Source organism: Molossus molossus, unplaced genomic scaffold, assembly GCF_014108415.1.
Source record: "Molossus molossus isolate mMolMol1 unplaced genomic scaffold, mMolMol1.p scaffold_m16_p_9, whole genome shotgun sequence".
Lineage (NCBI taxonomy): Eukaryota > Metazoa > Chordata > Mammalia > Chiroptera > Molossidae > Molossus > Molossus molossus.
The window spans coordinates 3489284-3516437 of record NW_023425403.1 but is presented as its reverse complement, the minus strand read 5'-3'; the positions used below and the strand labels follow the sequence as shown (position 1 = coordinate 3516437).

The 27154-nt window shown below is 60.3% G+C and overlaps 1 protein-coding gene across 1 annotated transcript in view; it reads right to left on the bottom strand.

Annotated features, from left to right (window-relative positions):
* Nucleotides 1–23561: 23561 nt before the first annotated feature.
* Nucleotides 23562–27154, bottom strand: part of AGPAT5 (1-acylglycerol-3-phosphate O-acyltransferase 5) — a 42361-nt gene continuing 38768 nt past the window's right edge. The window contains exons 7-8 of the mRNA XM_036249627.1: nt 26583–26706; nt 23562–24312 (exon numbers count right to left, since the gene is read on the bottom strand). Of these exons, the coding sequence (XP_036105520.1) occupies nt 24087–24312; nt 26583–26706 (350 nt within the window). The 3' untranslated portion in view covers nt 23562–24086. The remainder of the gene's footprint in view (nt 24313–26582; nt 26707–27154) is intronic.

Sequence of the window (27154 nt, the reverse complement as noted above, 5' to 3'; positions counted from 1 at the left end):
CTTGGGTCATCCCCCCAAGATGCAGGTGGAATCTTCGCTCATCAAGAATCGGCTCCATCCACTCCTCTTGTCCACGTATTTCCCACACACCAGGTCTGTGCTCCTTTCTGGATGTCAGCACATTTGCTACTTGAAACCCCTGTGGGAAAGAGGGCCCGGTGTCTCCCCCCATGTCACAGATGAGGAGCCCGAGGCCCCGGGCGGTGATCGCACCAGTGGACGGGGCCCTTCCCGCGCCGTGCCAGCCTCTTCAGGGCCGGACTCGGAGCGAGCTTGGGGAGCAGACGGGAGACACGGGCTCTGCTCTCGGGGGCCCTCTGCCCAAATTCAGGAACAGGGAGCTTGAGAGCAGGGCCAGGACTCGGGTCCTGCGGGACACTGTCCCTGTGTGGGAAAGAGGCCCTTGTGGCGAAGAGGCGCTGAAAAGGTGCTCCCGTCTCGTGTCTTCGGGGAACGGCAAACTGACCCAGCACCAGAGCACTGCACAGCTGGCAGGCCTCCTGAACCCGAGCCCTGGCCACACCTCGGGCTGGAGGACGGGAACCTGGAGCAGCAGGAGCTCACGCGGGCGCGGCCACCGGGAGACAGGCGGCCCTCCGACCAACGAGCCTGCCCCGCCATCGCCCGGCGATCGCGCTCCGGGTGTTCATTCCGAGGAGGCGGAAACGGGGTCCCTGCAGAGCCTGCACACTGGTGGGCACAGCGGCTCCGTGCGTCACGGCCAGGACTCAGAAGCAGATGGGCTCTTTGGGAAGCAACCAAGATGCCTTCAGGAGGCGACGGATAAACTGTGGTCCGTCCAGACGGCGGAACATCATTCAGCTGAAACGAAATGAGCTCGCAAGGAAAGCCATGCGGGGACCAGAATGCGTGTTTCTTTCTTTTTTTTTTTTTATCCTCACCCGAGGATATTTTTCCATTTTTTGTACAGATAGAGTGGGAGGGAGAGAGAGAGAAACATCGACGTGAAGGGACACATCGAGTGGCTGCCACCCACATGACCAACCAGGGCCGGGGACAAACTGCAACCGAAGTACGTGCCCTTAGCGGGAATCGAACTCGGGTCTCTCCAGACCGCAGGTTGACGCTCTAACCGTTGAGCCAAACTGGCCAGGGCCAGAATGCGTGTTTCTAAGTGCAAGAAGCCAACCTGAGAAGCCTACACACTGTGCGAGTCCAGGCCTATGACACCCTGGAGACGGCAGAACCGTGGGGACAGGAGACAGATCAGTGGTGGCCGGGGCGGGGGGGAGGGGCGGCGGGGCCCAGGGGTTTCCAGGCAGTGACCCTCCTCTGTGTGATGCCGTGATGATGGACACATGTCACGACACATGGACCCAGATCCACAGACTGGACAACACGACGAGTGGCCCTGCTGTCACCTGTGGACTCTGGGTGGTGATGATGTGCCAGAGCAGGTTCGTCAGTGGTGACAAAAGTCCCAGCTGGAAGGGACGCTGGTGGCCGGGAGGCTGGGCCTGTGGGAGGCAGGGGATGTGGGAAACGTCTGCTCCTTCCCCTCGGTTTCGCTGTGAAACCTAAAACTGCTTTAAAAAAACAAAGTCTGTTCAAGAAACAAAACAAACAGATGCCCTGGACTTAGGAAACACTCCCCCCAGGGTCGGGGTCAGGGCGCTTTGAAACCAGCACAGAAACCCGTGGACACGCCCAGGGGGCTCGCGGCGGCGGAGCACACCGTGTGCAGGGGAGAGGGTGCCGGTACCGAGGCCGACGGGCCGGAGGCTCCCGTGGGACCAGGACGCAAAGGCGCCTGCACCCGCCGCTCCTCCCGGGCCTGGGCCCCAGGGTTTCTGCTTCCAGACCCCCATCCCCCACCCTCTAGCCTCTCCTGAGTCCGCAACGTTTGTTTCCTGCCCTCCAGGCAGCTGTGTTTTGCTGCTGGGTCGAGGAAAATGCCCCCTGAGCACAGACCCGTCTCACAGGCTGTGCCCAGAAAAGTGCCACAGGCGTCGTGTGTACTTAGCAAGAGCCCAGAGGCGGGGGCGCCCCGTCCTTCTGAGAGTCCTGGGGCCCGGGACAGCTGTCCTGCGGGACCTCACGGGGCACTGGGGCAGCCTGGCAGGACGGGAACCACACGGGCTTGGCAGGCCCCCCTCCGCCCTCGCTGGGCCGTTTCCAGCTGCCACACTCGGAGGACAGTGTCCCAGCCCCGGGAGCAACCTCGGCCCCGAGGGACCGCTGCAGAGAGCTCGCCCTCCCGATGGAGGCCGCAGGGCCGGGACGGGGTGGGTCGGGGGGACACACGCTGTCCCCGTGGCCTGACCGGGCTCCAGCTTCCTCCGCACCCAGCTCCCAGCGGCCAGATGCTGAACACGCGTGGGCGCTGCCAGCCGGGCCTCAGGAGCCCTGCTGGACACGGGCTTGGTCCCTCTAGGTGTCAGTTCCGCGAGGACGGAGCCCGCAGGTCACTCTGCTCCGTGTCCCCGCCTCCCTGTGCGTCACGTGGTCGATGCCACAGCAGGCGCTCCCCGGCCCCTCCCACAAGTCACGAAGGCCCCCGTTTGGGTGGGTTTCAGCTCATCTTCCCCCCTCCCCCACCCAGGCGCCGGCCTGAAGGTACTGATACACCATCGTGCAGGGGCCCCGCTGGGCACACCGGACTGTCCCCTCCGTGGACCTGTGTACTCGGGTCTCTAATCCATCGTCTCTCTCTGCAGGGGGGCTTGGCCTTTAGGGCTCAATGTCTCACCGTGTCCCCAGTCTAAAGGTCTCCGTGGGACCTGCGGCCTTTGCCAGTGTCCTGGTGGGGGTCCAGCAGCTGCTGGGACAGCCCTGCCGAAGCTGGCAGGTTCAGGAAGAGAGGCGTCGGCCGGAACCAGGAAGGAGCTGACGCGTGCTGGCGCCGAGCGGTGGAGGGGACGGAGGGAGCAGCAGGTGCTGGGCTCTGGGGTAGGTGTGTGTGCAGCTCAGAGGTGTCCTGGCCCCCTGCATGCCCGGCAGGGTGCGCCTGCCCTGTGCCCACCTGCAAAGCAGCAGGTGCACGCGGTGTGGCTACTGTCCCTGCAAAGGGCTGGGGAGCTCAGTCAGGTCGTCGGGGCCTGGACACGGAAGAGCGTGGAAAACTGGAAACCTACCTCGTGGGCCGGTGGGCATGGTCACCGTGGGGGCTCTGGGGAAGTCCAGGGAAGAGCAGGCGGGACAACCAGATGTCCCTCCCAGGGACGGTTTCTCCTGGACAGGGTGATGGGTGCGGAGCCCTCAACGGCCCACTTAGACATGGGGGAAAGGGGAAATGTATACTGTATGGATTTCAGTACAACTTCTTTTCTTTATTGATTTTAGAGAGAGAGGAAGGGAGAGGGAGAGAGATAGAAACATCGATGAGAGAGAACATCAATTGGCCACCTCCTGCACGCCCTCCACTGGGGATCAGGCCCACAACCTGGGCACATGCCCTGACCGGGAATCGAACCAGTGACCTCTTGGTGCAGGGTCGACGCTTAACCACTGAGCCACATCGGCCAGGCCATACAACATTTTTAAAGAAATATAAGCCTTAAGAGAAGGTCGCTGATTCTCTCCTGACTTCTGATTCTGTTATTTCAAAGGCAGAAAAAAAATGCCCATATCGCCAGGCAGGCTGAGAAGTAACCTCCGTTATTCTTGTTACTATCATGTGCTTTTTAACTGAACAGCAGTACTGCTGACAGAGTCTCTGCTTCACAGGCACATTGCCTCACCGGGTCCTCCCCGAAACGGCAGCAGTACCCCGAGTCCACACGAGGAGCCGAGTCCCCCACGGTGACCGGCACTTGACACACAGCTGCAAGAGGTGGGTCAGACGAAGCCCAAACTGCTCCGCTCCCACCCGCTGCGCACAGAGCGGGGTCCCAAGTCCCTTCCCAGGGGACGCTGAATGCCCTTGAACTTTCCCTGGACTGAAGGGGTCAGCGTGGGGGCTGGGGAGGCAGAGGGCGCAGGAGGGGAGCACGGGAGCAGGGCAGCCCCCCCAGACCCCTCTCAGTCGCCAGCACTTTGGGGACGGGCCAGGGCAGCCCTGCTCAGCCCCAGCTCGGAGCCAACACCTTCAGCCAAACCAGCAGCCAGGGACTGACTCCGTCGTGAAAACTCCGAGTGAAATAATCCAGACCCAGAAAGACAAATACTGTGCGATCTCACTCACTCATGGAGTCTAAAGAAGCGGAACTCAGGAGCCAGGGCTGGGGTGCGGGAGCTGGGGAGCACTTGGTCAAAGGAGAAAACTTCCAGCCAGAAGATGAACGAGTCCTGGGGACCGATGAGCAGCGTGGTGACCCCAGCTAGCCCCACTGTGCCGCGCACCTCACATCTGCCGGGAGAGTCGACCTACACGTCCTCCCCCTTCCGGAGGGAACTGTCCCTGCGGTGACGGATGTGTTCATTAGCTTGACCGTGGCCATCATTTCACAGTGCCCACAGGTCACCTCTCACACACACCAGTTCTTATCAGTCAGGGGACCTCAGGAAAGTTCTCTCCATGGCTGGCCCCTCACACACATCCCAGAAGGAAAGCCACAGACGGGTCCTTCCATTCCTGTCTGCTCGTGGAAGACAGGTGACCCCAGGACGGCATTTGGCACTGGGGATGCTGACAGGCTGGGGGCAGACAGGAGCCCCGGACCCCCAGGGCCCCGCAGACCACCCACCTGTCCTGTGGAGGGGAGAGCCCGGGGCGGGTGAGGCTACCACAGCCTCATGCTCTGCTCTCGGCAGGTCCCACGCTCCCTGCGTGGAAGTGGGGGCAGCAGGACACAGGTCCGGCCCTGCTCTGTCCGCCATCTGCGCAGCGGACCTCTCTGCACCCTGTGCTCTGGGCGAGGATAGGGCAGTAAGGATGACCAGGCAGGTCCCAGCCAGAGGACCCGAGATGAACTGGGGACCCACACCCGCACTATAATTAGCCTTAAAGCGGTGTAATCCGGACACCAAGTCTGTGCTGAACAGAGGAGGCCGAGGCTGCCGTAGTGCAGTCACCTGCTCACGCCAGGTAAGGACCACGTGCCAGAGTCCGGTTTGAGGACAGTCATGTGCCCAGGTCTGCACGGTACCCTCCTGCGGGCATCAGCCTCCAGTTCCCTTCCAGGGGGACGTGCCTTGAGATGCCCGCCCCTGGGAAAGGCTGGGCCAGCGAGTCTGCGAATGTCACTAAACTGGGACCCGGAGGGAAAGGAATGTGATCGCAGCTCACAGACATCTGAGAGGTGTAAACAGCAGGAAGGTGGAACTGGCCTGGCACGGGTCGTTAAGTGGGAGTAATGGGTGTAATTAAGGAAAAGGAAGTGTGGGCTGCCCTGTGGGGAGACTTCCTGCCGGCCTGGCCCAGGGACACAGCACTCTCTCCGTGGGGTCCTGGCTCCCACCTTGGGTGGGGGAAGGGCTAGACCTCTAGTGGCCCAACACTGCCCAGGAGCCTGGAGGTCAAACTGAGAAACAGGAGATGAGAGGGAGGGAGCCGAGGACGCCCAGGGCCCGGCAGGTGCACAGGGCCAGCCAGGGCACAGGCAGTGGTCACTTGGGAGCCCAGAGGCCCCTGGCTGGGGCTGAGAGTGGAGGGTGATCCCGGGACCCCACCTGCAGAGGTCCCTGAGCCTGGCCTCGCATGGGGATCCTGGGGCTCAGCTGAGACAGAGCCAGATGAGGAGGGAGAGTCCCTGCAGCCTCCCAGCTCCACCTACCAGTGCGCACGGGGCGGTAGCGTTCAGCCTCTTGAGGAAAAAACAAAACAAAACAGGGTCACTTCCTGAAACAGAACTAGGTGAACCTCAGCCAAGTTAGCCCGTGATTCCTGCCATCTGCCCCTCACCTCAAGGCCGACGTGGAAAACTACTAGCTGGAGAAGATTTCCCAGCGTCACTGAGGAGGGTGTGTGACAGGGCAGTCACCGGGCGAGGCCGCCGCTCTGCCCGGAGCTGGGTCGTCACCCCGCCTGCATCCACCGCTGCCACCGAGAGCCCAGGCACGGACGCTGCGTGGATCAGTCCCTTGCTTTGTTCTGTTTTTAGTTCCATGACTTCAAGTAATTTTTTTTTTTTTTATCCTCACCCGAGGACATTTTTCCATTTTTTGTTCAGGTAGAGCGGGAGGGAGAGAGAGAGAGAAACATCGACGTGAAAGGGACACATCAAGTGGCTGCCACCCGCATGACCAACCAGGGCTGGGGACAAACTGCAACCGAGGTACGCACCCTTAGCAGGAACCAAACCCGGGTCTCTCAGGACCGCAGGCCGACGCTCTAACCGCTGAGCCAAACCGGCCAGGGCGACTTCAAGTAATTTTTAAGGAAGAAAAGATTGTCTGTAAATGGCAGCTTCGGTAACTAACGGTCCAGGATGTTTTATGAAAAGGGTGAAGCACACTGGGGTGTGCAGGCAGGGAGTGGGGGCGAAGGGCAGCAGCCCCGCCCGTGTGGCTCCGTTGGCTGGATGTCATCCCATGCACCAACAACTAAGAACACGACAAAAGGTTGATGGTTCAATTCCCGGTTGGGGCACATGCCCGGGTTGTAGGCTTGATCGCCAGTAGGGGGCGTGCAGGAGGCAGCTGATTAGTGTCTCTCTCTCCCATCGATGTTTCTCTCTCTGTCTCTCCCTTCCTCAATACAAATACAAAAAAAAAAGATGTGTGAGACCCAAGGGTCCATTCACGGATGAAGGACAAACAAGGTGAGCTGGCCACACCGTGGAATCGTAGTGAGCTTTAAAAAGGAAGGACCTTCAGACCCTGCTCCAACACGATGAACCCGAGGCATTAGGCTAACGCCAGCCACGGAAGGACATAGCACTGCATGAGGCCTCGGATCCGAGGACCCGAGTCATCGGACTCTGAGACGCAGAAAGTAGAAGGAGCTGGGGGCCAGGGGACAAGGGAAGGGCGTTAGTGTTTCATGGGGACAGTTTCAGTTTGGAGCGATGAAAATGTTCCAGATGGTGGTGGTGGTGGCCGCACGACAGTAAGGAAGTGATTCCTGCCACTGACGTCGCACACAGACGGTGACTGCGTCCGTGACAGATACATGCGGTCAGAACCTCCTCACCAGCCTTCGGTTACCGCCCGCTGCGCTACCCACCCTGTGCTACCCGCCGCTGCTACCCGCCCGCGCTACCCACTCCTGCGCTACCCGCCCTGCGCTACCCACCCGCGCTACCCGCCCGCGCTACCCGCCCTGTGCTACCCGCCCCTGCGCTACCCGCCCCGCGCTACCCCCCCGCGCTACCCGCCACTGCGCTACCCGCCCTGCGCTACCCACCCGCGCTACCCGCCCCTGCGCTACCCGCCCTGCGCTACCCGCCCGCGCTACCCGCCCTGTGCTACCCACCCGCGCTACCCGCCCCTGCGCTACCCGCCCCGCGCTACCCACCCGCGCTACCCGCCCCTGCGCTACCCGCCCGCGCTACCCGCCCTGTGCTACCAGCCACTGTGCTACCAGCCACTGCGACCCGCCCTGCGCTACCCGCCCCTGCGCTACCCGCCACTGCGACCCACCCGTGCTACCCGCCCGTGCTACCCGCCCTGCGCTACCCGCCACTGCGCTACCGCCCTGCGCTACCCCTGCGCTACTGCCCCTGCTCCTACGACCCGCCCTGCGCACCACCCTGCGCTAACCGCCCATGCGCTACCCGCCCCTGCCTACCCGCCCTGCGCTACACGCCCTGCGCTACCCACACGTGCTACCCGCCCGTGCTACCCGCCCGCGCTACCCACCCTGTGCTACCCGCCCGCGCTATCCACCCGCGCTACCCGCCCTGTGCTACCCGCCCCTGCGTACCCACCCGCGCTACCCCCCTGCGCTACCCGCCCTGCGCTACCCACCCGCGCTACCCGCCCTGTCTACCCGCACCTGCGCTACCCCACCCGCGCTACCCGCCCTGAGCTACCCGCCGCCCTCACCGCCCCACTCCACCCGCCACCCTGCGCTACCCGCCCTGAGCTACCCGCCCGCGCTACCCGCCCCGTGCTACCCGCCCCTGCGCTACCCCGCCCGCGCTACCCGCCCGCGCTACCCGCCCTGCGTACCCACCCGCACTACCCGCCCTGTGCTACCCACCCGCGCTACCCACCCTGCGCTACCAGCCCCTGCGCTACCCGCCACTGCGCTACCCCCCTGCGCTACCCGCCCTGCGCTATACCCACCCGTGCTACCCGCCCGCGCTACCCGCCCTGCGCTACCCGCCCCTGCGCTACCCGCCACTGCGACCCGCCCGCGCTACCCCCCCGCGCTACCCGCCCTGCGCTACCCACCCTGCCGCTACCAGCCCCGCGCTACCCACCCTGCGCTACCCGCCCGGCGCTACCCGCCACTGCGACCCCCCGTGCTACCCGCCCGTGCTACCCGCCCGCGCTACCCGCCCTGTGCTACCCGCCCGCGCTATCCACCCGCGCTACCCGCCCTGTGCTACCCGCCCCTGCGCTACCCGCCGCTGCGACCCACCCACGCTACGCCGCTGCGACCCACCCGAGTTACCCGCCGCTGCGCTACCCGCCACTGCGACCCACGCACCCGCGCTACCCGCCCGCGCTACCCGCCACTGCGCTACCCACCCGCGCTACCCGCCCGCGCTACCCGCCACTGCGCTACCCACCCGCGCTACCCGCCACTGCGACCCACGCACCCGCGCTACCCACCCGCGCTACCCGCCCTGCGCTACCCACCCGCGCTACCCGCCACTGCGACCCACCCGCGCTACCCGCCCTGCGCTACCCACCCGCGCTACCCGCCACTGCGCTACCCGCCGCTGCATCCCCTCATTAGTCCCGCTCGGCCTCACAAAAAAGCAGCTTTCAACTCTCAGAAGTTAGACTCTGACGTTCCTGCAGGGTCTTCACCAGGGACTTTCAAAGCTTTCATGTTACAGCCTCTGAGCCCATAGCTGTCAGACCCTCCATCCGGCTCTGCGGGAAGCTCTCTGCTTCCCAGCTTCCCTGCCGCATGGTGGAGCCACAGAGCAGTGGGGTGGGAGGGCAAGGCGGTCATCCCACCCCATCATGACACCCGTCATGACACCCCGTCATGACACCCCGTCATGACATCCATCATGTCAGCCTCATCCTAGCAAAACAAAGAAAAAACACTCTGCTCCCCCATTCCTCAAAACTGCACCTCCTCCTGGTGCCAGATATTGAATGTACATTTGTAAGTGGAGACAATGTCTGATTGCCTTAAAACAAAAGCTGTTTGGAATTCACTTGTCACAGTGACTAGAACCAGAGCGTATTGCTGAGTCTTAAAGCGCCAAGGAACAGACGTGCAAAGGGCCAGCGGAAGGCGCCTTCGGAAGGTCAGCCACTGTCCTCGCTTCCCAAGATCGCGAGGCAGAGCAGCTGTGTGCGGGACCAGGCAGGTGTTCCCCACAGACCAGCAGCTGCGTCTCCGGGTGCTCCTGGCATGTTAACATCCCGGCTCCAGGATCCCATGGGCTGTTCGCTCCCTCCCAGTATGGTGGGTCCGCGTCAGGCGGCCACTTGTACCCAGTCATGGGCGCCAGCCCCTCCTTCCCGGTCTGGTCTGTGCCTGGCTGCCGTTGGCCCACCCTCCATCCCTGGTCTTGCAGGATGTCTACTTCCTCCCAGTGCATATGGTACAATCCATAATAGCGTATGTTGGGGGGGCCCTTCTGAAACAGTAACAAACATCTGAGGTTTCAGAGACTGTTCCAGCAGCCTCTGGGAAGGAGACGGACTCCCGCACCCACGCACCGTGCAGCCTGGGCTGCCCTCTCTCATCGAGTGCACGGAAGGTGTTTGCCCTGCACCACAAACGTCCCTGCGTTCGCTCTTACGGGTCCCCCTCTCCCTGCCATCACAGCCTTACGCGGTGTCGGCCTTGCCTTTCCCGCTACAACTGACTTCTGCAACAAGCCAGGAGAGCTGCACGTCCGTGGGGCTTATCCCTTGTTAGCTCCCGCGACCTCGTTGACACAGGAAGACCCTTCTTGAGACGCGCAGTTTGTAAAGAGCCCCCAGGACGTGGGACCAGACGCGGGCCGGTCACCCCCGGCTGCAGCCCTGGGCCTGAGCAGTCTGCACGGACAGAGCCGCAGCTGGAGCTGACCGGCCGCCCGGAAGTTCTGGTTAGGTCAGATGCCAGTTTCCATCGGGGCTGTGCCTTCTGGTGGCCGCTCTCTGGGGACAGGAACGAGGAAATGCTTTTGACCATCATGAGATGCAGAGGGCTCCGCGGCCGTGATTTCTCCCATCAAACGCGGTTTTTCCATGTGGAAAGAAAGCGGTCACCCAGTCACAGGCGTCCGATTGGCCGGTGGCCAGTGGGAACCATGCTCGGGGTGTTGCAGACATCCCAGGGCAGATGGAAAAGCAGCCGCATGATTCGGGCGGCGGGGGACGGGCTCTCCGATGGCTGTTGGGCCGTGGGCTTCCGCCCGTCCCGGGGGAGGCTGAGCGAGTTAACAGCTCCCCACAGCTCCCCATCGCTCCCCACCACTCCCCACCACTCCCCACCGCTCCCCACCGCTCCCCACCGCTCCCCACAGCTCCCCATTTCCTTGAGCTCATTTGCTTGTTTGCATTTGGGGAAAGTTTTTTTTTTTTTTAATAACATGGTTCTTTTTTTAGCCTAAAGATGATAGTTTCCCATTCACAGAAAAATTCACATGGATGTCCTAGGACTTCTTCCAGTGAGTTACACTGTCTTCAGATAATACTCGTAAACATCCATGTAGCTCTGAGGAGGGCTGTTTCCTCGTGTCCAGGGTCTGACATCCGCAGACTCCGAGGCCAGGCTCCCGGCGAGGCCCTCGGGACCTCCTGCCCTGCGCTGTGTTCGCACGGACGCCCGTACCCAAAGGCAGAGCGGACCTGTCTATGCAGGGTGACCCCAGTCTGCCAGCCCAGCAACAACCAGGCTCCCAAAGACCATGCTTGTGCCCTAGCTGGAGGCTGGCCAACAGCACGCAGGTGATCCTCTGTGGGCTGGGGTTTACCATTTGGAGACATTCGCATCCTCAATGGGCCTCATTCCCATGTCCATTCACCACCTGGGTCAGAATCGTCCAGCGAGTGGCTAACCAAGCACGTTTCGAGGGTCCTCTCAGACTTACGGACTCAGTCTCTGGAGAGCGGGCACACTCAGCCCATCCTCCCCCTCCTGTGGGCCATGGTGGGTGGACAACTGAGCGGCCGCAGAGCCGTTCCCCGCGGGGGGCCTTGGACAGCGGCCGTTCCGGAAGCGTCAGGCCGGCTGGGGCAGACAGTGGTGCGGAGGACACAGGTCCCCTTGGCCACTCCAGGGCCTGCCCCTCACAGTCCTCTTGTCAACCAGGATGGAATGAAGACCTGGGCGGCCACCGGGTGGTGACAATTCCTTCTCCTTGGTGCCGGCGCCCCCTGAGCCCACGTTCTGCTGTCACTGTGGGTCCTGTCCATCTTTACCTGCAAAGTCACCGTAAGCGGCGGAGCAGGAGCTATTATTCCGGGGCACGTCTTGCCTTCAGTGGCCTAAGTCAACTGCCCCTCCACTGGTCGTTAGATGGTGCCCCCCTCCCCGGCCCTCGCCCCTGGAGAGAGGCCACCCCCACCCCCATTAGCTGGGGCAGCTCAGGAAAGAGAAAGGGGAAGGGAGGGGGGACCTCGCCAAGACTTTCAAAAGGAACAGGAAACAGCCAAACACAACGGACTAAACCTGGGGGCTGCTCTGGGGAAGTATGGAGCCGAAGCAGTCACTGGGCCACGGACGCCGGAACACACCCAGTGGGAGCCATCAGAGATCCCCCGGAAGGCGACGAGTGGATGTGGAATGGGGCATCCCCAGCCAGAGCCCCTAAAACTCGGGAACAGCTCATTCCACTGGACACCCCAGAGCCAAGTGCCCCCTGCTGCCCGGAACCTTCTCGGAAGCCAACTGCTCCACCCCCGCCCCAGGACACCTGTGTCCCTGCCTCTGCCACTCGGCAGGGCGCCCCCCACCGGACAGCCCTGCAGGGTGGACGAGGCCGGTCGTAAATCCGTTGGTGCCGCTGCGGGCGCCTCTCCCGATGGGCAGCGCGCTCGCCCCTGGCACCTCGTCCCGCAGACACTGGCTGCTGGGCACGCTGCCCGACCACCGGCCTGGGGGTGGGGGGCAGAGCCAAGCTGGCCAGCGGCTCGGCGACGCTGACATCCTCTGCCGTCGTCCTCAGGACGCAGGAAGCGTGTCCCAGGAAAACAGGAAGCCTGGGAGGCTGGGCTGCGACCGTGACCCCCGAGAATGGCCTCCGCTCGAAGCGGGGTGACCTCCCCTCAGCCCTCGGGTCTCCCACTTCTTCGGCCTCCGCAGGGAAATGAGCCCTACGTTTCAGTGACCAGCCGCAGGGCGTCCTGCTGGCGGGACCCTTCGTGGTCAGGCCCGGGTGCTGGCCTCGTGGGAGACACCCTCCCACCCCCCGCCCCCGCGGCAGCCGCCCACGCCACAGCCAGGCCGGGAGGACAGCGCGCTGGGCTGAGGCTACAAGTCAGACGAAGGCGGCGGCCGACCCGCACCGGCTGGGGCCGGGGTTTACAGACGCCCCCCCCCCCCCTGCTGCTGTCCTCACAGTGGGGAGGATGACGCTCCTCTCCTCCTCGGGGACACCCCTGGGCTCATGACCGCCTCCAGCCCACTCACCTCCAGAGGCCCCCCCAGCACCGACACCATGGGGCTTAGGCTTCGACACAGGAATCCGGAGTCACGTGATTCACCCCACAACTGTCCTGGGATTCTAGGGCCAACAAGGCACCCACACGCTGGGGTGGGAGGGACGAGAGGGGGAGGGGCTGTAGCCTCGGCCCTCAGGGGCTGACACACGAGGTTCCAGTGCTCCCCGTGGACCCTTCCGGGGTCCTGACAGCTCTCGAAGAGCAAGAGCATGGGGTGTCCCTGCACAGGGAGCCCCGCTTCCTCTCCGGTCCCTCGCAGTGACAGAGTGAGTGAGGACAGCGGACAGGGGTGCCAGGTGTGGCCAGAGGGCCTGGGCTTTGCCCTCAGAAGGTCCCCAACTCTCCCAAGGGGGGTGACTGAGGGCAAGTCTCATCTTTTCCCCTGAAAAATGAGGGAATAGCCCCCACCATGGTGGCTGCTGAGGAGGGGACATGTGTGCCCAGTGATGCGTCTCCAGCTCGGTCACAGCAGCCCTGAGCCGTGGGGGAGGCCACAGGGTGTCCCAGCCCCGGACAGGGGCAGGGACAGAGCCACAGGGTGGGAAGGAGCTGGGCGACTGCTGTCCCTCACTGGGCTGCTGTCCCTCGGCTGCTGCGGCAGGTCCCAGGAGGGGGCTCCACCCCCATCAGCCAGGCCTGGGGCTCCTCAGCTCGTCTCTGTAGCCCGGGAAGGCTGGCACCAGGTCAGTGCGGGTGCCCACTTTCAGAGCAGGTGCCCCCCGCCAGCTCCCACCCACTCTGGCCTCTATGTCCTCATCTGAGTCACTGACCCTCACACGAGGACCAGGCAGTGTGGTGTCTGGGGCATCCAGGGCCCTGTCCATGGGCATTCACTGTCCTACCTCGGGGAGGCCACCCCCTCCCCTGCCTGGAGCCAGGGGACAAGACTCACCCACAGCGCCTCCCCTTCGGGGTGCACTGAAACAAGGGCTCCGGGAGCAGCAGGGGCCCGAGCTCCCAGTGCTGAGTGAACTGTAAACAGTGGGCCCGGGAAGGGGACCTGGCCAGGAGGGGCAGCCGCCCACCGGCAGGGGGGTTGGACCCGCAAGGAGTGGGGGTAGTGGACATGCAGACACATAGACCCACAAAGGCCATCCCCAGGGTGGGAGCAGGGACAGAAGATGCTGCTGACAGTCCCTTCGGCTCCGGGTACCTCTGGAGCCATCTGGGCAGGGGATGCAAGGTGACCCTCCTGGTGATTTCTCACCACAGGTCCGCCCCTCCTGGAGTGGCCACCAGGGGGCGGCAAAGGGTTTCTGCTCACTGACCTAGGCACAGGCTCGACTTGAATTCCCTGCTTTTCGCCCCAAGTTCGATGGACGCACCACCGCCCCCGTGGGTTATGGAGGCAGGCTTCAAAGTGACATTTAACTTGGAAACCAAAGGTGTTGCTTCTGCCCATCTGTGTTCTCCTTTTTAATTGGATTTGTTGAGGTGGCACTGGTTGATGAGACTACATGGGTTTCGGGTGTACAGTTCTGTGAGCCATCATCTGCATATTGTGTTGTGTTCACTGCCCCACATCAAGTCTCCTTCCTTCGCCATTTCTACCCCTGTCCCGGCTCCCCAGCTATTCGCGAGACCTCTTCTCTGACAGGGTGTGGCTTCCCCAGAAAGAGGCTCCTTTTACCCTCAACCCTGGGCTACCTTTGGAACGGAAGGGCCAGCTCTCCACCAGGTTTGTTCTCAAGAATACGGGGCAACGATAACACCGAGGTAAGGCATGGGCTTTGGGGTCCCACCAGCAGTTCAGGGGTGCTTGCTCCCTCCTGCGGGGTGAGCTCCCCAGGCCTAATGGAGATGACAATGCACCGCCCTGGCACTGCGTCCCACAGGGTGGCCACTCCGGCTATAGTTTCTCAGCGGCAGCTTCTCTGTCCTGGGGTGCAACCAGCAAGGCCAAGATCCCCGTTCTGGCCTAGCAGCCACGGGACCAGACTCGGATGCCATCGGAGACGGATCCGCCCTCTCCCCAAGTTTGAAACAGGTAACTTGCTCCATCTTTTCCTAGTTCCCCTGTTGATCACTGGCTTCCCCAGCAAAAGCACCACCTCCGTCGATGGGCGGACCCCACAGATTTGACAGAGACCCGGGACCTGGACCCCGAAGACAGCGCTGAGCACCTGCCATGGGCCAAGCCGTCACCTAAGCGACCTCCCCAACCTTTACCGTATGGCAGCTGCCACGTTTTGGTGGCTGCCCCCTGCCTGGCATGGGCCTGTCCCTCCATCCCACAGCCTCTCTGCAAAGCCGCATCCCCAGGGAAACAGGCTCCCGCCCGCCCGGCTGGGTGAGTCCCCGGGTTCCAGCCACTGGGCAGAGCTGCTCTCTGGCCACTCAGCAGCACTGTGGTGACTTCCACAGCGGGTGGGGGAGACCGGAAAGCCCGCCTCCCAGCAGGGGGCGGGGTTCTGGCCTGGCCCAGACTGTTCCATCCCTCTCTGTGGCTTAGGCACAGAAGCCAGGCCCCGCCAGACCAGCTCTGCTTTGGGGCGCCGGGATCCGAGCACTCCATGCAGGGCATCGGGGCCCCGTCTAGCTGACCGAGTGGTTGCGAGAAGGAAAGCAGGACCCAGGTGCTCGGACCTTGGTCTAGATCGGAACCGAGCGGGGGCGGCCCTCCTGCGGGGAGCTTCCCTCTGACTAGGGACACGGCCGACGCTGCGAGAACTCTGTCCACCGTGTTTGTCAAAACACTGTCACTAAACGCCCGGTGCCGCCCTTGTCGAGCACACAGGTCATGGATGTGCACGTAGGTCATTTCCACGCGATGTCGAGACTTGGCACCCGGGCATGTGCGGAGGTGAGGGACTCAAGGAGAGGTCGCCTCGGTCCCGGAGTCAACACTAAGGATGTGAAGACCGGAAGTCAGCATCACTGAGAAATCCTCACCATCGATGGTAAATTATATGTTTTCATACACATGTATGGACACCTATATATTTCACCTGTCTGGAGTCTAATTCATTCATCCTCGATTATTTTATACGTACTAGACTCCTTACAACCGTCACATCCGTGTGACTTCAGTTCAAACTGGCGGAGGACGAAGAGGCCAGGTTCTCACCTCCACCTGTGACATCTCAGTCATCGCCGCCCTTTCTGCACCTGCCAAGTGAGCCAGGTGTGCCTGACTCGCTCCAGGTTTAACTCTCACCCTGGGGATGGTGCTGCTGCGTTGAGCTATTTACAAATGTATCTAATGTGTAACGGTTAGTCCCGCCCGAGGGGCCAACATGATTTCCTAGATGACAGGTGTTCCTTGAACACCTCGGGAGTGAGTCTAGTTCCCTCTGCACTTCCTGGAACGAACTGCCACCTGGTGAAGAAGTGTCCTGCTGCGAGTATTTGTCATCTGAAGCCCCCAGAGACACACTGGGCTGCACACAGTCCCTCCCTGTCACCTGCTTTGGGAAGAAGGGAGGGAAGACAGAAGTAATAACGTCTCTCTCCTCATTACAAGCAGATGCAACACTTATTTCCAAAGCCGGCTGGAACCGCAGCACCACGTAGCAGTAACTGACTGCGGCCGACGGAGGGACGCACCACCGCGTGGTTGGCACCGGACCCCAGCTCCTGCCTCCTGACCGTCCGAGTCTCTGCGCCTGCCCTGCCTGGAGGCCACGTTCAGCGGACGTCCCACTGCAGTTTCGTGTCAGGTCAGAGCCAACCGGCAGCCATACAGTGGGTCAGGAAACAAAGTGGCACGGGCGGGGGGGGGGGGGGTAGCCAGAAACACGGCCGGTGTCCCGGTGGGAGCTGCCAGGGACAAAGTCACATGGAGGAAGGCTTCGCGCTGGGTTTTCTCCAATCTAAAATCCTTTGCTCACCTCACTGTCTAGAGAGGGGCAGAAATACAGAAAATGCAGGCAAAAAGTAGACGCATTGGCCCCCGAGGCAAGGGATACAATGTTTGGTGTTGCTTTCTTAATAGACTTTATCTCATTTCACGACGTCATGCGCCAAACTAGACCGACACAGCGCACGCTGAAGCAAACAGGATGTCAGCGCTAGTTCGACGCAGAAGCCGCCTCTGCACACGGGCAGGATCGGGGTGATCTACGGGACACGGCACCAGTGTGGGGAATCCTCCGTAGCCTGGCCACCCTGGGCACAGGCACCGGCTTGTCGCCTAGAAACAACGCCCGCTAACACCCCGCTTACAGTGGGGCGGGCAGCCCTAGGGGCGTCACACAGATTTTTATTTCACCCTCACAACCCCCCTGTGAGGCAGGTACCGTTCTTATCGTTGCTTTTATGATTAAGGAAACTGAGGCACGGAGATGAGAAACGGCCTGAGGTCACTCCGTTGGCAAAAAGCAGGAGGCCGTGAACCCCAGCAGCCTGGCTCTGGGGTGCCCCAGCCAGGCCTCCCGAATAAACTAGAAACGAATAGAATGAATCCTGAACCACCTGCTTCCGCCGCCTGAACAGAAAGCCACCACCCTGAGCCCAGTGTGGTCAGTGTGCGGCCCTGATGTGCCCCCTCCAGCTCACCCGAGTGGGTCAGCACCTCTCTCTGGGTCCAGGTGACAGTCACCTCCCGCAGGCACAGGCCGACAAGGGAGGCGGCAGGAGCAGCTCCCGGCTGAGTGTCAGGCGTGTACCGAGCCTGAGCGAGGGCGTGGTGTGGTGACCACGTCCGACAGGCTGCAGTCGCCAGCCCTTCCAGGAGGCCGGCGGGACCCCTTTCCTGGCTTGGCTCGGGTTTTGCTGGGCTCTTCACCCAGCTTTCTTTACACCCCAAGTGGGCACCTCCAGCAATGACCGCGTTAGCTGGGCACCTCGCACATCCACGCTGGCTGCGGTTTTGAGATCCGTGGGGACGGTAACTCCGTCACAACCCCAGAGAGCTGTAAGGCCATTGCTGTGCTGCTGGCCCTTCGGCCTGACTTTGGACTAGAAGGTCGGACTTCAACTACCACCATTCAGACCAAACCGAGTCAGCCCAGATGAGCCAAGGCAAATCCCAGGGGGTTCCGGACATCCCGAGGTTCCAGGCCCCTGCCAGCCCCCCCCCCCCCCCGAGCCTCCCAGCCGGATGGGCTCCTCCAGTTGTCCTCCTCACCTGCCTCGTACGAGGGGAGGCTCTTCCTTTCAAACTCAGTTCTTCCTCCATCCCTTTCTCCTACTCAGACGGGCAGTGATCTCCGACAGTGGTTTCTGGCCTTTTCCGTCCTGGCCAGTGATAAGACGCTGGGACGGGGGGGAGATGGGGGTGGCGGGGGCACAATCTCCTCTGCCATCACACCTGCAACAAACTTCCAAAGACCGTACAAAGACGGCTGCAGGGGAGCGAAGAGAACAGACTGTCGTGAGCAAGCGAACCCCGATACGCGGCCTTACCAAACTGATCTGCGACCCGCCAACAGCGGCCCAGCATGCATGGGTCAGGGTGAGCCAGGATGGCAGAGAATAACAGCAGTGTTACTAATAACTCGTCCTGGCAATCAGGTGTGTGGGCTCCTATGGAAACAGGGCAGCTGTTTACACGGCGAGCGAAGCGGAAGTGGTTTAGGAAGAATGACGGTCTCTCCCGTTTGGGTTGGACTTTGTATAAGGATGCACTTGGACAACCATCATGGCATTGGCTCTGTGGCTCAGTACCCATCTCCTCCTTCTGCAGACAGGGACTGTCCTGGGGCGCACAGCACAGACGGCTTCACCGTGTGGGCCTGCCCCTGCGAGGGACCTTCCGTGGGACCGTTTCCAACACGACTAGACTCCACGCCATGAGACCTTCAGCTCTGCCGCCACACCTCACCGCGCACCCACGGGAGGGCTGTGCCACCCTTGGGGGACAGCACCTCCTCAGCCCTCACGGTCCGAGTGGAGGTGGCGAGGACAGACCGTGAGACTTTACGAAAGGTGGGAAGATCGTGACCAGGACTAGGATGACCGTGAGCACCGCCCGCTGGGCAAGGCACTGCCGTGGTCGGCCACGCGGCAGGACGGCTGTGACACGGGGGCAGGCGAGCTTGTCCAGCTACCAGAACTAGCTGTGTGACTGCGCCTTTTGTCCCCTCTCTCCGAGCCTCAGTTCCCTCTCTGTCACGCAGGGAGCAGGGGAGAGGTCTGAGAACGAGGGGCATCCAGCACCTGCTCCGTCCCCCCTCCAGACAGTGCTGCTCATGTGCTTGGCTCCGAGTCCTCCGTGGCCCTGAGGTCAACACGAGTCTCTCAGCTGTTTCAGTGGTGAGAAAACAGGGACACAGACGCTTCAAATAACTTGCCTGAGGTGAAATGCAAGGGGCAGAGCCAGACTGGACACCTGTCTGCCTGCAGGCTCGTCGCTCTCGGTCCCTCCCGGTCACTCCAAGCTCCTCCAGCAGGGTCTACTCTGAGGGCTCGACGAGACACCACCTGGAGGTCAGCACACTGCCCAGCACACAGGGGGCACTGCAGCCTTGGCAAGTCTCAGAACGGACCCTGAGCGACCGTGCCCACCGCGAGGAGACAGACCCTGAGCGACCGTGCCCACCGCGAGGAGGGAGACGGACCCGGAGCGACCGTGCCCACCGCGAGGAGGGAGACGGACCCGGAACGACCGTGCCCACCGCGAGGAGGGAGACGGACCCTGAGCGACCGTGCCCACCGCGAGGAGGGAGACGGACCCGGAACGACCGTGCCCACCGCGAGGAGGGAGACGGACCCGGAACGACCGTGCCCACCGCGAGGAGGCAGACGGACCCTGAGCGACCGTGCCCACCGCGAGGAGACAGACCCTGAGCGACCGTGCCCACCGCGAGGAGGGAGACGGACCCGGAACGACCGTGCCCACCGCGAGGAGGCAGACGACTAGCAGTCTCTCCCGCTGGACACGCAGGACATCAGCAGCATCTTCTTGTTCCTCTTTCTCAGACACCAAGTTGTGGAACGTCTCTTACATGTCCCGTGGGCGATCCTGAAGCTGCTGACTTGGATGAGAGAAGTGACCCGTCTCGTCACCATCCACAGACCTCTGTGACTGCCTGGCGCGCCGGGTGTTCAGCACAGCGCAGGGAGCCGAGCTGTCTGGAGCGGCTGGCTGGACAGCTTCTCTTTGCCGCTCAGGACAGTGACCAGGTATCTGTCTCTTCGACCTCATGCGTGACCACCCCAAGGACTCCACAGTTGGTACAAGTAGTGCATTTACTGTATCACCCGAACGACGGTCAACGTCAAATAGACCTTAGGGGTAGTGTCAAGTCATAACTCCTCCAGACTGCAATAAACTAGTGACTGTGTACACAGCGCCCCAAATGTATAAACAAAAAGCTTCAGATTCAGTCAATTACATGGATGGTCAATCTATATAACGTCAAATATCTGAATGTTGCCAAATATCAATACTTGGGACCAAGTACTAATTTTCACCCTAATGCCTGGGTGTTAGGTTAAGTTCACCTGTTTTTAATGCCAATTATGCTAAACAGTAACACAATATTCCATTAGCTGATCTTTGATCTAAAAGTCCGTGTAACTCCTAATAAAAGCTGCTCCCCTAGCCCCCCTTATAAGCACAGATAATGTAACTTACTGTACATGGTGGTCTCTGGAACAGAGCCAAGACCTTTCCCATACAATTCCTACAGAACAAACACGATCAAGGTTAGCTCTCGTTTTGACTGGACACCTGCAGGGGTGACAGGAAATGCTGCTGGGGCACACGTCTCCATCGTCCCAGAGGTGAGTCTGGCACACATCTGGGAGGCACTGTCCACACTTGATGGGAAAACTTTCTATACACTTCACTTTTATTTATTTATTTTATTTCCCTTTATTGATTTTAGAGAGAGAGAAACACCGATGAGAGAGAACATCGACTGGCCGCCTCCTGCATGCCCCCCACTGGGGATCGGGCCCACAACCTGGGCATGTGCCCTGACCGGGAATCAAACCGGCGCCCTCTGGGTGCAGGGTCGACGCTCAATCAGTGTTACTGGCTGGGCTCATTTTTATTTTTTTGATGGTCAATCTATAGATCACTTTACTGACATAGACCTATTCAGCAAATGTAATTTTAAACCATGTCACGTCACAAAGGGAAAATGACGTGCAGTCATCCAGGGGGCACCACACTAAGGAGAGCGCCCTGGAAATGAGACTCTGGGGCGATCCTCACTGTGCGTGGCCCGGGATTAGTCCGAGGGGCGCCTGCCAATTCCAGGCACCTGCCCCGCGGCAGGGAGACATCCCAGGGACTGAAGAACTGTCGAGGGGTTCGTTCTTGCCACACATCTTACAAAATACATGAATGTATGTAACCCAACTAATATACTGCTTCCGTTTGGAGTGTTTCATGTCTTTTGTAACTTGCTCAGCACTTTAGCAGCATTATGGTCTTGTGTGTCCAGAGTGCAGGGCCAGCCAGCAAACCCACTTCGTGTAATGGGAGACTGATGAAAACTTTGGGGTCAAAAAATGTTAAATAGCCCTGGCCAGTTTGGCTCAGCGGTTAGAGCGTCGGCCTGCGGTCCGGAGAGGCCCGGGTTCGGTTCCCGCTAAGGGCACGTACTTCGGTTACAGCTTGTCCCCGGCCCTGGTTGGTCGTGCGGGTGGCAGCCACTCGATGTGTCCCTTCACGTCGATGTTTCTCACCCTCTCTCCCTTCCTCTCTCTCCCTCCCACTCTATCTGTACAAAAAATGGAAAAAATATCCTCGGGTGAGGATAAAAAAAAAAAAGTTAAATAGCACAGACACCAGAGACGGCGAATGGTTTTATTTTGCTTTGCTTCCGTCCAGACACGCCCTCGTCTGGAACAGAATGAGCACGTCGGCAGCGTCCTCACCGAGGAAGCGAGGCGGCGACCGCGCTGCAGCCCAAGGTACACCAGCAGCTTGAATGACATCACGACAGGACTCACACGCGGGGGGGGGGGGCTCTTAATTTTAGAAAATAATAATTCAAGTCGTATGAACACACGTTAAAAAGGAGTTTCTAATTTTCCAAATATTTTGATACAAATTTTTAAACAAATGTTTTATAGACCCATTGTGAGAAGAATATAAGTATAGTCATAAAAAAACATGATTTTCAAGTGATCTTATGCAATTCACTTTGCCGTCTTAAAAATCAGTTATAATCAATATAATTCTAATGGCATTGCTTCTTAAAATTGAAATTTAGAGCATATCCATTATATTCAAAGTAAATTACTCAACTTACAATTATTTTGCCCTAATTAGAAGCAGGGTCTAACTTTAGGACTTTAAAAAAAACACATGTAACAAAGACATATAATTTATCTAAATTTCACTTTACAGGTAAGAGAAAACTGCAATTTGGTATGAGAACACTTTTCAGAAGCATCACGGCACGCCGTCCGGAGCAGGCGTGGTTTCCCGTGGGAGCGCGTGCACACGAACGGCGTGCACACGCAGGCACGCTCGGCAGGGCTCCCTCTGGCTCTGCAGAGCCCCTGGACTGCCGTAGCGGCTGCGTCCAGCCCGCCGCGAGGCCATCGCGTGCTCCAGCTGAAGCGACGGTGCCGTTCGGAACAACGTCAGCGGGAAGCACACTGTGACCTTGAAGGACCAGCAGGCAGTCGAGTCACCGATGCGGACACAGAGCAGATTGCACGTGAGAAAAGTCCTCTCCCCCGGGGCACACTGTGCCGTGACCCGTGTGCGGTTGGTGCTGGAAACAGTCTCGATCGGATGGTGGAGGAACTGTGCACCCATCACACTCATGGGCGAGTGAGTTCGCCTGGTGGACCGAGTCTCGGTTTTCCTGGCTTGAAGCCAGACACCACAACCACACAGCTCTCCCCGCACGTCCACCGTGCAAGCCACAGAGCACCCCCTGGCCGGCCACCCACAGGACGCACACAGTGAAGGTCGACCACGTGACATCAGAATGATTTCGGGAGTGAATGCTTTGCTGCACCCCAGAGTGGCGGCAGGAAGGCACGGGCCAGCACGCCAGGCGGGGGTCTGAAGGCCCCATCACCCAGTGTGGGCGGACAGGGCCACTAAGGTGCAAGTGGCCATCCTGAAACGAAGGAGTGAGAGGAGGCTTAAGGTTTGCAAGGACGTATGGCACAGGGGTGGCGAGGTGCTGAGCAGCGGAAACTTCACGATGCTGGGCAAAGTCAAGTTCTGCTACAAGAACCGGGTCGTGGTTTAGTGACACCTGATTCTCGCACTTTGTATGTGGTTCCTTTGCATGGAGCACAGGGTGTGCAAGTAGGCGGTTTGCATCACTACCAGGCGTAAGTTCGTTCAAGTCCGGAGGGAGTGAAATGTGCGCACGCGGGGGGTCGGAGCTGCCACCCCGAGCACGCCGGGCGCCTTCCTCCTCTCCACCAAGTGCGAGTTCGCTCATGGACTTGAAGAAAGGACACAGAGAGGTCACGTGGGCGAGATGCTCAGCACTTCGGCGGCAAGTGTCTGGTGCATCAGGTTGTGAGGGTGAAAGTAATGAGCGTGAGGTGCACCGCCAGGGCCGCCTTGAGCACAGCTGCGAGGCCACACGTGCAGACCACAGGCAGCGACAGAGCCACCCCGACACTGCCGGAAGGCAGGCCACACGTGCAGACCACAGGCAGCGACAGGCACCACCCGACACTGCCGGAAGGCAGGCCACACGTGCAGACCACAGGCAGCGACAGAGCCACCCCGACACTGCCGGAAGGCAGGCCACACGTGCAGACCACAGGCAGCGACAGAGCCACCCGACACTGCCGGAAGGCAGGCCACACGTGCAGACCACAGGCAGCGACAGAGCCACCCCGGCACTGCCCGGAAAGCAGGCCACACGTGCAGACCACAGGCAGCGACAGGCACCACCCGACACTACCGGAAGGCAGGCCACACGTGCAGACCACAGGCAGCGACAGGCACCACCCGACACTGCCCGGAAGGCAGGCCACACGTGCAGACCACAGGCAGCGACAGAGCCACCCCGGCACTGCCGGGAGGCAGGCCACACGTGCAGACCACAGGCAGCGACAGAGCCACCCGACACTGCCGGAAGGCAGGCCACACGTGCAGACCACAGGCAGCGACAGAGCCACCCCGACACTGCCGGAAGGCAGGCCACACGTGCAGACCACAGGCAGCGACAGGCACCACCCGACACTGCCCGGAAGGCAGGCCACACGTGCAGACCACAGGCAGCGACAGAGCCACCCGACACTGCCGGAAGGCAGGCCACACGTGCAGACCACAGGCAGCGACAGGCACCACCCGACACTACCGGAAGGCAGGCCACACGTGCAGACCACAGGCAGCGACAGGCACCACCCGACACTGCCGGAAGGCAGGCCACACGTGCAGACGGCGCCGGCAGCAGCTCCCCGCAGGCTCTGCTCCGCAGCTGGGGCTCCGGCCGGGAGCCGTGGGCACCCAGACCACCTGCACGCGGGCTGAGAGAAATTCTATTGTATCCAGTGTTCACCAACAAGCTTTATTTACACTCGCGTCAGCCCCGGGAGACAGCTGACGGCACTGCCGCACTGGGCGGCGCCTGGAGGCCTCACGCTCGGACGCTGACCCACAGGCAGCCGACCAGGGTCCCGTAGAGCCAGGTCTTCACATACAGCTTCCTGCCGGCCTCGGTCACCAGCATGCCCGCAGTCAACCCTCCTAGGACCAGTAGTGATGGCAAAGTCTTCTTGAGACTTAGTTTAGAATTAACACTTTTCCCAGGAAATTTGTTTCTTCTTTCCGGATCCAGTGAATCATAGAATTCTATAAGCAACCTACGGCCAGAATGGGGAAAAGTTTTAAGTTTCAGTTTAGACGTTTCCATACTTTAATCCAACAAATACCTGTCGGGCACCTACTAGGTGCCAGGAAGTGGCAGGTCCCTGGGAAGCGACGAAGAGGGGACCCAAGACAGGGGGCCTGCAGCTCCGAGGCGTGCTTGATGGGCAGTGTGTGACGCGTCATGCGTGGTTTCGGCCTGTGGTGGGTGTTTTGTTTCACGAACTGCACTGTCGAGTGTTGCCGAGACCCGCCCCACCGCCCCACTGGCCCCGTCCCTGCAGCCCCCTGCACCAGGGGTCAGAACGGAGCGGCAGTACCCACACGGCCGTGCTCCACGGCATTAGAACAGCAGCCAAAGGAAAAAATAGGATCGTCAATGTGTTCCTCGTCTTACTTTTACAATGTACAGTTGCGATCGCAGAACACACTCGACATAAACGTCACAGACGTGGCAGTGCAGACGGGAAAGTCCTTCCGCCTCACAAGCCATTCCCTGGGGACGACCCGCCCTGAATATGGACAAACACCCACAACACAGAACACAGTAAACCTATGTTCAGGCTTTTTCCTGAGAACCGATCTTCATTTCAAAACATAGAGACTTGCTTTGACATCTTTCCATCACCCGAGTGTGTGGCCAGGCTCATGAAGCGCCGTGCACACTGGGCTGCAGACGTAGCACGTGGAGTGCCCTACACGAGGGCTAACGTGCTTTGAAATCACCTCCAGGGGGAGCGGACCCGCAGGCTCAGGGGACCTCCGCTGGGCTGCAGCAGGCACAGGGGCAGAGGCAGCCCAGGGAGAGCCCATGAGGAGGGAGAAACCCTTGGGTAACATTTCTGAGCATAAACAATTCCAAAAGTATTTTTAAAGTCTTTAAAAAAACACACTTTTCTTTGTGTTTTTTTGTTATCGTTGTGAATCCTCACTGGAGGAAATTTTTTCCGTTGATTGTTTTTAGCTCGAGTAGAAGGACGAGGGAGGGAGACAGCGATGTCAGAGAGATACACTGACTGGTTGCCTCCCGCAGACCCAACCAGGGCCAGGAACTGAATCCATATGAGCCTTTGACTGGGAATTGAACCCCCGACCTTCGGTCTGAGGGCTGATGCTCTACCACTGGCCAGGGCAGAACATACTTTTCAATGTGGCCTTTATAAATGGTGCATCCTATAACTAACGGAGGGATCCAAAAAGAAGACAAAAACGTAGATTTTAAAATATATTGTTCATAAAACAGGACACCCGTCAGGAAGGATCAAACTCCCCCCAGACAGCAGAACAAGCAGCAAATACACTGAGCCCTGATGACTCACCCCAGGAAGCCCCGTTTCTAATGCCACAGCAGAGCCGAGCCCGCCCCTGCTCCCTGGGGGGAACCCTGAAAGTCCTGCCTTCAGACGCTGAGACCCGCTCCTGCTGCCGTCCGTCCCTAAGTGGGCCCACGCCCTGTCCAACCTCTCTACGCCGTGCCTCGCCCGAGAGGCACCCCCACACCTGGCCCTCCCCAGGTACCTCGCCATGCTCAGCGCTCTGGTCTGTTCCATGTCCTCCGCATGGACAAACACAAGGTCAACCCCACAACACTAACAGCAAAGAGCCATTTTGCTCTGGAAAATGTCACCTGCCCCTTCCTTCTTTCCACAGAATCCAGGGTCATCCCCAGGGCACTGCAGACACCCTGCCCCAGCCCCTCACCCCATGCCCTCACCACAGCCAGTTCCCCAAACCCACCCTGCCCTGAGCTGGGGCAGCAGAGCTGGGGCACATGACAGTATCTTATGTTTTTTTGTTCAATTTTATATCTTACCACGGAGTTTTGGAAATACTGCAAAAGAAAATGGACAAGCTGCCCCTCCCAACTTACTTCACAGGGCCGTGGATCAGTAAAGGTTGACACACGGACAGACGTGTGCAGAATCAGGCCTGACCTGCTTTATGAGAAGCACGTCTCAGCCCTGGCCGGTCTGGCTCAGCGGTTAGAGCGTTGGCCCAAGGACCAGAGAGACCCGGGTTCGGTTCCCGCTAAGGGCACGTACCTCGGTCGCAGTTTGTCCCCGGCCCTGGTTGGGGTCAGTGGGTGGCAGCTGCTCAATGTGTCCCTCTCACGTCGATGTTTCTCTCTCTTCCTCCCTCTCCCCCTCCCGCTCTATCTGAAGATAATGCAAGCGTCCTCGGGTGAGGACACGAACAGCGCCCCTGAGCTAACAGACCGGACCTCCATCCCGGGGCGGGGTGAGCGGGACCCGCCGAGCGCCCTCACCTGTCCTTCAGCACGAAGCGCTCGTGCAGCCAGCGCTGCATGTGCGCCTGCTCCTGCGGGACCCCGCTCTTCTCGATGCGCTCCACGTGGATGTGGACTTTCGGACACTCTTTGCAGAGAAATTCTAACAGAAACCAAAAACATTTCATGTTTGATTTTAGAACTTATGGTTATATAAAATAACAATGAAAACAAGGCAAAAAGAAGTTTAAAAATGGAAAAGCAGAGATTTCTTAACCACCACCAAAAGTCAGAATAGAGACTATGACCGGTGGTTGGGGTTCCCAGCCGGGGGAGGGGTTCCGGTTTCCGCACCCACCTCTGTGGCACGTCAAGGCAGCCCAAGAGACCAGTGTGACCTTCCCTGCAACAGCCCGACTCCTGCAGCCGGCCAGGAGCAGGAAGGAGGCTGGACTCTGCTGCAAGTGCATCCCCACCCTCGGAGGGGTCCCCAAATGCGGCCACCATCCACCCACCAAGCATTTCCTGAGACCCCCAGCCCCGTTCCCGAGCCCATCCCTGCTGCACGGTCACTGCTGCCTTCACCAGACTTCGGGGCACAAGGTGGGGAT